This window comes from Lycorma delicatula, chromosome 2 (genome assembly GCF_047948215.1).
Source record: "Lycorma delicatula isolate Av1 chromosome 2, ASM4794821v1, whole genome shotgun sequence".
Classification (NCBI taxonomy): Eukaryota; Metazoa; Arthropoda; class Insecta; order Hemiptera; family Fulgoridae; genus Lycorma; species Lycorma delicatula.
Genome location: NC_134456.1, coordinates 228,113,269 through 228,128,478, shown reverse-complemented (window position 1 = coordinate 228,128,478; position 15,210 = coordinate 228,113,269). Strand labels below are relative to the sequence as shown.

Sequence of the window (15,210 nt, the reverse complement as noted above, 5' to 3'; positions counted from 1 at the left end):
AATGGAAAAACAGAAATTTTTTTGAGGAAAACTTTAGGATATTTTGCAAAGTACGTGAAAAGACCTTTAAAATTATGTTTGGTAAAAGTCATTAGGATGAAAACTAAGAGTTATGTTGAAAATAAAATGGTTTTCTCGCTTTTTCAGAGAAAAATCAGCAGTAAAACAAATGACTTTAACGCAAGAATTGGAATAGAACATAATCCTTTTACAATTTACTTTATTTATGTACTAACAATATGTTGTAGAAGTTTACCAGTTTGGAATGCCTAAATTTAAAAAAAAAGGTTGATTCAAATTTGAAAAGTTTTTTAAATTTCTTAAAAATTTTTATTTTTTTCACAATAATTCAGAAACTAAAGAAAATACCTAAAAAAAACTAGAATACAAAAATTTATTTTTTATTTTTGTAGACTAAAAATTGATTGAGATATCACTGTTAGAAGTTGCATTTGAGTGTGAGGTCATCCCCACGCCCTTTAAACTCAAAAATTTTAAAAACAAAGGGCTCAGGAATCTGAACTTTGCACGCCTTGTAGCCCTTGAAATTCCTTGTAAAATGGTTTTTTGAGTGATTGGGTAGCTTAAAAATTAAGGAAGTTATTGTTGAAAAACCAGTCACATTATTTCAGTGAAATTTTCAGAGCATGTAAATTTTAATCACTAGGCCGATTTGTAAGGTTTGGAACGTTACAATAAATTAAAAATTACATTAACAATTGTAAAAAGATTATAATTCATTATAAACACACCATTAAAACATTTTAAATTCTTAAAAACTAAGTTTTTTTTATCATTCGGGTGAATTCTAATGGTTGCAACGTTGTAACACATCATACATTATGTTTCAGAATATGGGACAATGTTTATTCTACACATTTAAATGATTTTGAGCTACAAAACACTTGCATCTATAATTTTAACCATTTTTTTTTCATAAGAGGTGGTTATTAAGGGTTGAAACGTTGCAATAAATCATAAATTATATTATAAACACTAAAGGGATTATAATTCATTATAAATGCACCATTAAAACATTTTAAACTGTGGATAACTAATTTATTTTAAATTTCATCATAAGGGGTGGTTTCTAAGTGTTGAAATGTGGTAAAACATCATAAATTATATTCCACAACATAAAAGAATGTTTATTCTACTTATTTAAACATGATTTCAATTTATGAAACATTTAAATCTATGGTTTTTTAATTTTTTTTAATAAGGGGTGGTTTTCACTCCCCAAAAAACAAAAAGCACACTTCAGAAACATATAACTTTTGAAGCAGAGGGTTAGATAACCTTAATTACAAATTTTCATGAAAATCGATATCTGAAAGAATTCTGAGGTAATAATCTATCTTTACCGTCAAAACTTTCTTTCATTTTCCTGTTTAGCCTCCAGTAATTACCTTTCAGATAATACTTGAGAGGATGATATGTATGATTGTAAATGAAGTGTAGTCTTGTATAGTCTCAGTTCCTGAGACAGTACCATTCCTGAGATGTGTGGTTAATTTAAACCCTACCGCCAAAGAACACACCAATATCCACGATCTAGTATTCAAATCCGTGTTAAAATAACTGATTTGAACATTGGAACTCTTGACTAGACCAACCCGAGGGTCAAACACCGAACTATAACAGTTATCAAGAATACTGCTTTTATTTTCCATTATAAATACTTCATACATGCATGAGACTGCCCCTGTTTCTATCTCATTCAAATGCTCATTCAAATACTCAAATGCCAGTGAAATAAACCAAAGAAGCTCATTAAAGGAATTTAATCTCCAGCCAGTTTTTTAACTTTCTTAATACAAAAAAGACCCAGAAGAATTTCATACATGTTTCATACATGAAACATGTGTTCTTGCCAGATAATTGTTAATTCAAGGTGTCAGTGTAAAAAGGAAATATTCTCAATGTTGTATCCTACTTGTTTCAGATCAAAAGCCATATGCTGAATTATACTTTTATTATTTTTAAGTTATTCATAGAAAATTATCCTATGAAAAAAGCTGCAAGATCTCTTCTAAGATCCTCAAAGTCAGAAAAAAAAGAGATCAGAGTATTATAATTGGCATTCAAGACAGGTCTGGTGACCCAGCGTTTCTCAACCTGGGGGTCGTGATGATATGAAAGGGGGTCACGAAATTAGCATACAACATTACATGTAAACAATGAAATAATTTTATAAAAATTTGTTTTTCATTTAAAAGTTTCTCCACATGTGGATCTGTGTTAGATACACACAAAAGCAAATTGTTTTCAAATGATAAAAGATAATTTCTATATTTAAATTTTAGCACAACCTTAGACAAAAAACCCTTTTCACAGAGGTAAGACGTGGTGGAGGGATTAATATTTTCAATGTATCTGTGAGTAGCTTTCCATATTAAAACATATATAAATCTTCAGATGTGAATTGTAGTTGTATCGTATTATCGACAGACATTTCAGTGAGCTGGTCATGAATCTCAACTGGTAACTTAGCAGCTGCAACATTGTTTTCACTAAATGGATCTCTTTGAGAAATCATTTTTATCTTCCAGGAAATATTCAGCCTACTGGATTTTTAGCTCGTGCAAATGTATCTTCATGCTATCCAAACTGTGGTGAATAATAGGTTTTCTTCATCCAAATTTTTCTCAATATAATCGAAAGTGAGTGGAAACATATCAGAATTTTTAATTTGAAGGCAAATAATCTAAATATCAAGCTTCTTAATCAAAGCATGAACTTTGTCTGTCATTAATAAAATATTTTAATCACTACCTTGTAAATTCACATTCAAATTGTTTAAATCCAAAAATACATCAGCTAAGTAAGCTAACAGCAACATATGCTCATTATTCTATAAAAACTTTGAGAATGGTATCTGTTTATCCTGGAAAAACATTATTAATTAATCTCACAATTCCAATAATTAGGTTTCCCCTGCAATAACCATCTGACTTCTGCATGGAAAAGAAGTAATTTTTTTTTTTTGCCCATTTCATCACATAGTTTAGCAAACAGCCTTATCTACAAGGGTTATTTTTTTTTCAAGGTCTGATAAAATAAAAACCGGCGCAAAAATTGGATGAACCTTTTTGCACATATGTGTTGCATAGCATCTCTAGTATCACCTTCAATCACTTGGTTTAGTTCTGAACATGCAGCTAGCACGTAAAAATGTCAACAACAATAGCATCTCCCGCCAAGTGTGAAGTGCGTGTGGTAATTCGATTTCTTCAGGCTGAGGGGTGTAATGCAGCTGAAATTCATCGACGAATAAGTAATGTTTATGGTGAAACTTCAATGAGTGACAGCAAAGTGCAACAATGGTGCTGGAACTTTAAAGCAGGAGTTACAGACGTTCATGATGCAGGCGGTCAGGGAAGGAAGTGAGTGTCAACCGATTATCTTGTTGAGCGAGTGGATGAGGCAATTCGAGAGAATCGTCGGTTCACAATTTCTTTATTGAGTGATTTGTTTCCTGAAATTTCAAGGTCAGCTCTCTACACCATAGTGAGTGAGAGACTTCAGTACTGCAAACTGTGTGCGAGATGGGTTCCCAAGATGCTGTCCGACCATCACAAAACAATGAGAACGGACGCCTCCCTAACGTTTCTCCAGTGCTACCACAATGAAGGAGAAGATTTTTTGAACAAAATTGTCGCAGGGGACAAGACATGGGTCCATTTCGAAACTGAAGAAAGAAAAGAACAATCCAAACAGTGGATGCATTCTCATTCTCCCAGTAAACCAAAGAAGTTCAAGCGAACCTTCTCCAACAGAAAGTGTGTGGCTACTGTGTACTGGGACCGGAATGGAGTTCTCTTGGTGGAATTCGTGGAATGTGGCACGACCATCACTGCAGCCTCATTCTGCGTGACTCTTCAACGTCTACAAAGGGCAATTCAGAATAAGCAGAGAGGAATTTGTCATCAGGCATTGTCTTTCTTCATGACAATGCTCGGCCGCACACTGCAGTTGTAACAAAGAAACTCCTGCAGCGTTTTCGTTGGGACGTATTTGATCACCCACCATACAGCCTGAACTTGGCTCCATCCGATTTTCACCTCTTTGTTCACATGAAACGCCGGCTAGGAGGACAAAATTTTGGCACAGATATCAAGCTGCAGACCAGCATAGAAACATGGCTGAAAACACAGGCAGCTCCGTTCTATGACGAGGGTATTGGAAAGTTGGTACCACGCTACGACAAATGTCTAAATCATAGTGGCGACTATGTAGAAAAATAGCGTAACTATGTAAGTACTTGTTATAAATAAAAAAGTTTTTATTTTCACTGTGGTTTTAATTTCATGACCGATCGGACCTTGAAAAAAAAATAACCCTCGTATAATAGTCAACTTTTAATAGAATTAACCATTTTTACAGCTTTACTAAGAATTTGAGATTTTCTAGCATATTTTTTGTGGCAAGAGCATGTGTGTGAAGGAAGCAGTGCGTCTGTTCCGCCCTTGGTATAAGACAATCTTTTAATTTTTTCAGAACCACCATTCTTTCCTGTTATTGCCTTTACCCATCACTACGTACTGCAATACATTTTGTCCAATCTAAGTCATAGTTTTTAGTAGCTTCATAAAAAATATCAAAAGACATTGCCCTGCTGCATGACCAAGTATTGATTTGCAAATTATCTTTGATTGATCTGTCCCTATCGCATTCATATCTCGCCAAACATAAGAAATGGGAAATGTTTGCCACATTTGTTGATTCATGAAAGAGAATATTAAAAAATTCACTTTAACTCACTTGCTAAATTATCTGATCGTGAACTTCACCACCCATGTCATCAATTTGCCTTGATAGTGTGTCAGAAAGAGGAATTTTTTTCAATCTTTTTGCTTCTTCCACCTATTAAAACACTGACCATATCAATTGCAGCTGGCAAAATGAGCTTTTCTGTGATTGTATGGGGTTTGGACATGTTAGCTACTCCTAATGCTGTGAGATAAAATGCTTCAAGTATATTGCTTAATAAGATGATTTTATCAGTATTACTTGATCTACAAGTAGAAGCTTGTTGATTTCTCAAATTATGAAAATTTTATTTTGAAAAATTCCAAGGGTTTGCTTTTATGATCTGGATGTTTAGTTTTCAAGTGTGGAATTAATTTTGATGGCTTCATGCTTTCATCAGGGAGGACTTAAAAGCAAACAGTGCACTGTGGCTTTCCATCCAATGAGGTAAAACCATAATTTAAATAACTGTCAGTGTAGAATCTTGTCTTTTTACCAATCAATTCACTGGATGTAAATGACACTTCTTTTTTTACAAATTTATCCATTTTGTATAAGAACTAATTAAAAACAAAAAACAGTTACACTGTTTGACTGCACACTAAAAAACTGAAACCTTATTTATTATTTTCAGTGAAACTATGCTTTTAATGAAAAACATAAATAAAAGCATTAGAGGCATGCTTTGCATTCAAAACTAAACTGATGTTCTACAATTCCTTATACTTTTATACTGCTGACAGCACGACGTGTTCAAACATATATGCATGTTCGAACATGCATATGATAGTGAATATTATTCAAGCAGACCAAATTACAAGGAACTTATACACACAAAGTTGGAACCTGTAAATTTCTCATATGTTTGTACACCTAATACCTGCATGTATTATTATCGCCATATAACAGTAATAGCTGTCGCTATTAACACAGTTAAATAGTTTTAACAAGGTTTCATTGAGTTGGAGGTTAGGGTCACGAAATGTATATATTTTTTTTTACTTTTTGGGGGTTGTTGAACTAAAATGGTTGAGAATTACTGTTCTAGGCAATCTCAGCCTACAGGGATAGCTGGTTACACCAATAATTATCTCTGTTGCAATAAATATGATGTAGAAAGCTGTAAAGCATTATTACCAATGCCTCTTGATTCAAGCTTATTTAAAACAAAGTCATGAGAAATTATTTTAGATGCCTTTTTTGAATCTCTTATTACTAAACTTTCATAGTTCTTATTTTCGAAGGCTATTTTGACTGTTATATTTCACTCTGGTGTCAAATTTCCAGGCAGAAATCCAAACTAATTGTTCTGAAGTAGACCTATGTGATTATGAAGTACAAACAAGATCATATAAAATCAAGTGATTATCCATTCATATTTTTTCCTTACATATCCATTCATTATCAGTTTCCTTCTTACCTAATGTGACCTTTTTGACAATTATTTGTGACTTGTCATGTGAAAAATGAATTTATTTTGTGCCAAAAGATAAAAAAAAAGTGACAATAATTTATAACATGTAATAAATTACATTATAAGATGTATAAATTTATAACATATAAATAATAAACACATAACTTTTAGGTATTTATGTATTAACGCCACCGCAGCTACAGCTTTATTTAAAAACAAAGTAGTCAATCGGATTTCGGTGGAAAATGGGCCGATATAGAGTTTAACATAGATTCAAAACAGTCTCTTTATTTATTTTAAAAATATAATTTAACCAAACTTAACCTACGCTCGCTAACCTTGACTAATTAACAGGAGTGTTTTGATTTATTTAAATAATAAATAAGTGCAATAATTACTGAATTTATTAAATAAATACTCAAAAAATTACGGTGTTAATTAGTCAATGTTAGCGAGCTAACCGAGCGTAGGTTATGTTTGATTAAATTATATTTATAAAATAAATAAATATAAATAACCATTTATTATAATTAATAACTGTTAATAACTATTATAATAATAGACTGTTCATTTTCCACCGAAATCTGATTGACTACTTTGTTTTTTTTAAATAAAGCTTTAGCTGCGGTGGCGTTAATACGTAAGTACCAATTTTTATAACATGAACTTTGCAATGAACCTTCAGCGTGGTATTAAAATAAGTTTTTCTATATTTTACATTATCACTCATAAAGCTCTCAAAATATTAATAAAAGACATTTTGATTCTTATTCTATGTATGAATGCCACTGATTGACTTCACAAGATTTTATTCACGATTCACCATCATTTATTGAAATAAATCATTTCCGTCTAACCTGAATAACCCTTCCAACAGTCTGATATAGTTATAATTCAATCACTAGATTCTCCATGAATCGTGCCACATAACCTGCCACACTTTAGTCAGGATCCATAAATCATGAAAGTGTCTGTACTTTCATGGCAAAAGTTGACATTTTGACAAATGATGTCAAAGTGATTCCGGCAAACACATGGCTGGCATTAATTTTGCATCGTTGAAAATAAACTTTGATGTTCACTGGTGAATTTCTACTGCAATTCTTCCAGCTCCACAATTAACTGTTAAGAACATGCATCCATCAAGTATATGTTCCAGTTAACAGCTTTTGTCAGCTCCAATTCCCATTCACAAAATATGATAGATGTCAAGTCTCCCTGCTCTAAAAATAAATAAGTTTATTTTAATAAAAAAATGACAAATTGGAATTCTATAACCAATTAGTCACGCATTCCTCTATTTTGCTGACAAATGCCACATCTTCATTTTGCCTTCTGAAATGCTCGCTGCATTTTGTAGTTATTGCCATACAACAGTAAAAAAACATTCCATGTAGTTGAAACTTAAATTCGGACTGTTTATTCTTATGTAGCTCTCGTAAACGATTGTAAATTAAACATACAATTACCACAACAAGCAATTTTCAGTAATTAGGGAATTTACAAAATAAGAGTCTGAATAGTATTATTCAGCTCTACCATACTGCAATGTACGAGTTAGATTACACCAGTATCTAAAATTTAATTTTATCTAAAATCATTCTAATTTCTATCTTACCTGGAAAATCGGTCTCAGATTACATTTTTAGTAATTTTCGAGAAATCTGGGATAAAAAATTGGAGTTGAAAAATGCAGTATATATATTTGGCGTAAAATAGTTTTGTTAAATGGATATTAAACGAGTAAAAGTTATAATAAAACTTGTAGAAAATTTGTTTCTGAGTAAAATGGTATGCATAAAGTTCACAAAACTAAATACAAACTTAAGAATTTCAAAGTCTATTAAAATGTGAGAGATTTTAATTAGGTAATAAAAGAAAGAAAAAAGTTAAATATTTTAGAAAAATAATGAATATAAACGCAAACAATAAAATTGACTTAAACTGCTAAAAATGTTCCCCATACTGAATGGATACCGCACAGAATTCTAATAACTAACTGCTCTCTTACATTACACTTTTTTTCATATATGTACTAATAATTTCAAGTTGTCTCCCAGATATTGGTCCAGAGGTGTTAAGTCAGGTGACCTTGGAGGCCAGTTGATAGGTCTGCCACGTCCAATCCACTTGTTTAAAAGTGTCACATTTAAGTGTTGTCTAGCTGTTAGACAAGTGTTGAGCTGCCCATTGTACTTGAAAATCATTTGCCCTTTTGTTAATAGAGGAACATGTTGCAGTAGATCTGGCAAATTATTCTGGAAAAAGATTTAAGTATGAAGCACTCATAGAAAATCAGTCTCTTGAGTCCATGCTTATTTAAATTCACAACAGTAGAACAATCTGCAGCAAATCTTTCTAGCATGTTAAACTTATTATATAAGTACTGAATATTAAAAATTATTTGCAAGTCATCATTATTCCAACCTTGTCTAATCACCACCCTTTTAAATCAAAAGACCCTATCAAACATCAGAAACATCCTACTTCAACTCTGTGGGGTCAATATTATGTGCTAATGCTATAAGTATGTTTTCTATATATTTATTTTATATGTTATTTAACCAATATCTAAGACAATAGTGAGTCAATGTAACACCTGTTTCATTCAATTATTACTTTGGAATCTTAGATAGCCATTTTTATAATTTTTCAAGCATTATTGAAAAGGTAATCATTTTGTTGTATATTTTTAACAAATTTTTTTGTATGTTTATAATGTTTTGTTATAAAAATTACATTATGTTAATAGGCATATTGCAAAAGTGATCCAAAAATCAGGGTTTATTTAAATACCCTGTTCTTTTTTGAAGCAAATTGGATTCTCTAAAATTACAAGGATATTGTTATATAAATTTTGTCCTGTCTGTATTGAACTGAATAACTCTGAGATTGAAATAGAATACTAAAGTGCCATTTTAAACAAACATCACCGTCTTAGTATCGAACTTGCTGCATTATTTTCCATTTTTTAATGTAGAAATTTTCTGTTATTAGGCTTCTAAAGGTTACTAGAAATGAGTAAATTAAAAAAAAAATTCTTCTGTGCCTTTATGTAATAAATTTTATTAAAAATTTTAACAATTTTTTTTACCTACATTGTAACTACATTTTTTATTTATTAATTTTTCTATAAGTAAGATTATTTATTGAGTTGTGCCTAATGCATGTACTGAGGTATGCATTACCTTAGTACAATTTTCAAGAGAAAAATGCCATAAAATGAAGTCCTTGACTAATTTTTCCCTAGAAAAAATTCAGCCGTGTTTGTTTGTGTGTTTTTTTTACAAAAACTTTTTCATTTTACTGTTGCATATCTCTTTTAAAAATTCCATTATAGATCTTTTTATGTAACTGTTAAGAAAAAAGATGTAAAAATAAAAATGTTTAACCTAAGAAATACCATATAAATTTCCACAACCGTCAATAGTCTTGATTGACTCTGCATACCGTTTTTTTATCTATGACAGTAGACTGCATCAATAAGTATGTTAGTTTTGTTTTTTATTAAATTTATTCATACTTGTGGAAAAATACATAACTATTTTCTGTAAGTAAGTTTTTTTTATAATTACTTACTTCAACTTTTACTTCAGTAAACTATATGATTTTTAAGTAGTTTTTAATGATTCTTTAAGTAGGACACAATGGTAAGTAACTACAGACATTTTTTCCAGGAGCGAATGTCAATGTTGTCTCTAGCTCTGGAAGAACACCGTTGGGTACTGCGGCACAAATGGGTAGCATACCGATGATAGAACTTTTGCTGAGTGTGAGTGATAATGCTAGTAGTCATGATATAGAAAGCGTAAGGAGAAATGAGAGGAGATTAAATAATCTTTCGAATGATAGCAATGAAAATAATAGCAGAAGAAAAGAATCTAACGATGATAATAAGAGAAATTTAGGTTATTTTGTAATGGTTCATGATGATGAAACCGGGGTCAGTATGACATCAGAAATCGGTGATGAAGGCGATAGTCTTATGGATGAGAATGAAAATGAAAGTTTATGTATGGATGATGCTCAAACTCCTGACGGTATGGAAGATCTTGAGTGGGATGTAGAAGTTAAGGAAGTTGATAACATGGCAGAAGATGAAGAAGATTTGTGGGCGTGTCAGTATCGTTGGTACGCTCATATTTTAGATAAAACATGCTGTATCCTAGTAGAAGCACCACGAAAGTGTGATATCAACTTACAAGATATGCAGGGACGTTCTGCTGTGCATTATGCTGCTAAGCAGGGCCATCTTGATGCTTTACAGTTGCTTACAAGAGCAGGTATTAATCAGATTTTATTACATTTACAAATATTTTTTATTATGTCTTCACTTCATTGGTTAATTCACTATTTTTTTTCCATCAGTGTTCACTTAGAACATGTATATTTACATATTGTTAAAGTAAATGTTTTATGGGTAATAATATTCAGTGTTTTTATTGTCATTTTGAACTGTGATGGATATAATCTGTTTTTTTATTTTTTTTATTTTATACATAATTTCTGTATAGAAATAATTATATAAATTACTTAAATAATTATTAGAATATTTAATATTGAATTCTAGGTAATTCATGTAAGTTTGTGTTTCTTATGAAATAATATTGTAACAAAAATTTTACATATATGGTTTTTAATTTTTCAACAAAAAAATAAGCATTTCATTTACTGTAATAAGTAGAGTGAAATGTGTCTTTTTATTATGACTAGCGCTAATAAAATTTTCTTTTATCACTAACCTAATCTTTTCCAAAAAAAAACTTCTATAAACCTAAAGACTTAGGTTTATAGATTAAATGGTAGTTAGAAGTATTTCAGTTTAGGCACAGTGTAGTAAATAAATCAGTTCATGCATACTGTTTTAGTATGTACTTTCTGAACATAATAAATTAATATATTTCCCTTTATTGTTGAGTATAATGCAATCTTTCTTGATGTGTGGATAAAAATGATCTTTTATATGGGAAGTATTTTTATAAATAATGTGCCATTCTTTAGTTTAAGACGTTGATTGCAATTGATATTAATTACTGTCATACTTTGTATGTTGCTGCTGATGGCCAACATTAAATATCATAGTGAGGCATTATAAATTGAAATTATACATGAAAATTAAGTAACAACAGGTTGTTTCTTTTTATTATCAAGGAGCTGTTTAGTTCAGCTGTCAGTTGCCCTTGTGAATTCCCTGCTTTTTAGATAGTCTTCTGACCGAATCCTTTTGTAGTAGACAAATACTTAATATATTATGAAAACTAGCGTTTTCTCTCTTTTACCTTACCATTTATGAAATTATATCATTATTGCAATATTTATATATATATATATATATATATATACACAACACACAGGTATATTGCAAAGTTCTATGACTTTCACCAGTATGCATGCGATGCAATAACCGCTTGACTGTACGCCACATCCTTGTGGAATGCATACGTTTTGTGGCCTTGGGTCATAAATTTAAATTACCCAGGAAGTTTCATCCAATCCTGGGCAATAATAAAGAAGTTTTAGACCAGGTGTTTTTATTTCTTCAGAATGCCAATATTTTACATATTTTTTAATACTGTTTTTCAATATTTTTTTTGTGGTAGTTGTAAGCTTTTGTTTTGTCTATTTATATTTAATATTTAATTTGTTTTGATTTTGTTCTTAAATTTCTACTGTAAGTTTTCATTTTGTTTTAATTTTTTTTATTTTATTGTTTTTGAATTTATGTTACTTGTTTTGTTGTCTGGACGCTTTTTTAAATTTTTAATTGTGAACTTTTTTTTATTTAGTTTTTAAAACTACACACATACTTACATTTTGTTCGGGCGATGATAACATTGAAGAGTTTTTCACACAGAAAAACCTAATTAAATAGAAATAAAATGACTTTCATAACCTATTCTACTCGTGAAAATAATAGAAAAAGTTCATAAACATATGTCCTAAAATACTTTGTTTGTGGTTTATGGCTAGTAAAAGATTTCACTTGGATTTCATTTACCCCCGGTGAAATTAGGTCAAACTGAAATTTTTTGGTCGTTAATTAAGGAGCAGAATTAGATATTTTATGTTTTTTTTTTTTACCTGAAAAATTGAATAAAATATGTCCCAGAACCATATGTGCAGTAGCTTTTTAGAAATCTAGGGTGAAAACCAATAAATTGGAGTAAAAACCCTGTTTTTTTATGTTTGATGTCCAGTAACTTTGTTAAATGGGTAATAAACATATAAAACTTGTACAGAATTTAATTCTGAACAAAATCGTTAAGATAAGTTGAATAAAACAAAGAAAGGTTAAGATATGAATTTTGTTTAGAATCAGTACATGAGACCAAATAAATGTTCAAAAAATAAGCCTGCCATTTTTAACACATTTTTTGCATGCCATTTTAAACACATTTTTTTCTTGCTTTTGTTGCTCTTTTTAGTTCTTCAGGGCTGTCCTTAAGTTGCTCAGCTGTTTCCATAATACGGGCAATTAATTTCTCACAAAAATGTATTTTTGTTTTGTATACAATATTTTTTAACCATCCCTAGATGCAAAAATCTAAAGGTGTTAGATCAGGGAATCTTGGTGGCCAGGAAAAAAGTGGACTTCCATGACCAGGGAATTTCTCAGGGAAATAATGATTTAAGTGACTGGAAACAACACGAGAGAATTGGGGATATACTGGAAATATACTTTGCATCCAATGCTAGAGCAACACCTTCAAGCAGTTGCAGCAATTCTTGAAGAAAATGCAAGTAGACCTCAGCATTTAAGTGACCTCAGCTTGCAAGTAATATGAATAGTTCAAACAGCTGATAGTGAAGAAGGCCACACCATACATTGATGCTAAATCGGTTTTGAAAATTGCCTTCCACTGTTTCATGAGGATTTACTTCTGCCCATGTATGCTCATTGCAGGAAGTTGTTGATGCCATCTCGAGTGAAATTTGCCTTGTAGTAAACAAAATATACTTGTAAAGTTGTCAATTTATATTCCACTATTGGCAGAACTCCAAGCTAAGCAGACCTTCTCCTGAGTGTACATGTTGAATTGGCTGTTTATGATAAGGATAAAAATTGTTTTGTTGCGTCCTCCAAACCACCAAATGTGAAACTCCAATCTGCTTAGAGAGATATCATGTACTGATGCCTGGACTGCGCTGAATTGTATCGATAATAATTTCATCAATAATGTGTTGGACTGATTGTTTGTAGTTGGTATGAATATAAGGTAATGAACCTGTTTCCTGAAGATTGTGAAAAGTCACACTAATTGTTTTGGAATCTGCAATTAAAAATTGTATTTCATGTTCTACTGCAGCAGCTATAGCATTATCATTACACAAATCCAAAATGAATACACAGCGTATTTCTTTGTTGTAAATAAGTATAGCATTATTTCATTGGGAAACTGATGATCATGTTAAACTAAAATTCACAGAAAACCTTTGCTAACGACAGCACAGTTCACAGTATCCGATATACTTAATGTATCGGACTGAATGATTTAAAACATTAATATAATATTGTGCATTATTGATCAGCTGTTGTTATTTTATTTCCAACTTAGAAATAGTAATTTTTCAAATAATTTATTGTATTTCTCATTAATAAAAAAATTATTATTGAAGTAATTTTTATTTTACAATTGTGTAATCAACAGTTTCTTTAAAAATCTTTTAACAGTAAATTTTATTTTTACAAATGTTTCTCATCACCAAAAAAGAAAATTGTTTTTGTTTACATTAAATAACTACTTCCCTGACAAATGTATTAATGTACTGTTTCTAAATAAAATTTTTTTCAGAATTAAGTTATGTACACGTTTTTTTTTTAATTTTTATGTGTTTATTACCCATTAACATAGTTATACGTCATACATAAAACAACAGGGTTTTTACTCCAGATTTCTCAAAACATACTGCAGATACAGTTCTAGGACCTATTTTATTAGTTTTTTCAGGTAAAAAACCACAAGAAATCACTAATTCTGTTCCTTAATTAATGTCCTAAAAATTTCAGTACAACCTTATTTCACTGGGGTGGCTAAATCCAAGCGAAATCTTTCACTAACATAATTCGTAAACAAAACATTTTAGGACACATGTTTATATGCACTTTTTTAATTATTTTCATGAGTAGAATAGGTTATGAAAGTCCCAGGAGAACTTCACGGTACACATTTATGTATAATTATGTGTGTATATTTATATATTATAATAATAATAATAATAATTAAAATTATATTTTGTACTGCATTTTTGAAAATGTTAAACAACAATAATGCCTATAATTTATGCAGTACAATTTTTTACTTTTCAATAAGTTATTTTTGAATTAAATTTTAGAATATGTGAAAATTTTTTTATGTTTATTTATAAATGCATTATGATAATATCCATTGCTAGTTGATGAGCTATAGAAAAGTATTTTATAAAAAAAAAAATTTGATTATTTCTGTGTTAAATATCATTTATAATCTGGATGCTGTCACCAGAAATTGTTTTCAAGAAGTGGCTTTTCATTGAATGTGTTAATTTAATAATTAACACATTCAATGAAAAGCCACATAAAAATCTACTAAGATTTATTAATATAAATCTTAGTAGATTTTTATGTACACGAAATTAAAGCTAAAAGTAACACGTTGAACATGTATGTAAAGTTTTAACCTATATCTGTTAGTTTTATATCCTTATTTTCATTTTTACCTATTCATAAGTGGTGTCCGTTTTGATTTAATGCATTGTAAATACATACTAACATTTATTAATAACCTCAAACATGAATTTACAATTGTATTTTAATGAGATGTGTAAGGTCAATTAAGCGGTAAAAATTATGATAATCAATGTGTGTGAGTGAAGTTTGTGTATTTTTTCTTATCCAATGTTTGATATAAATTGACAATATAATATATTATATTATATAATATATAACAAAATTAAAAATTTTCCCCTAAATATAATTACCTAAATGATTAAAATTAAAATGCAGAAATTGGTTTCATCACTCTAAATAATATTAGACAAAAAATTATGATAATATACAACTTGTT

General features: G+C 30.2%; 1 protein-coding gene across 3 annotated transcripts in view; it reads left to right on the top strand.

Moving 5' to 3' along the window:
* The window catches only part of LOC142319717 (uncharacterized), a 70,182-nt gene that overhangs the window by 29,897 nt on the left and 25,075 nt on the right, over positions 1-15,210 (top strand). For all 3 annotated transcript variants that reach the window (XM_075357305.1, XM_075357306.1, XM_075357307.1), the window contains one exon: positions 9,844-10,449. In XM_075357305.1, coding sequence (XP_075213420.1) covers positions 9,844-10,449 — 606 coding nt within the window. The remainder of the gene's footprint in view (positions 1-9,843; positions 10,450-15,210) is intronic.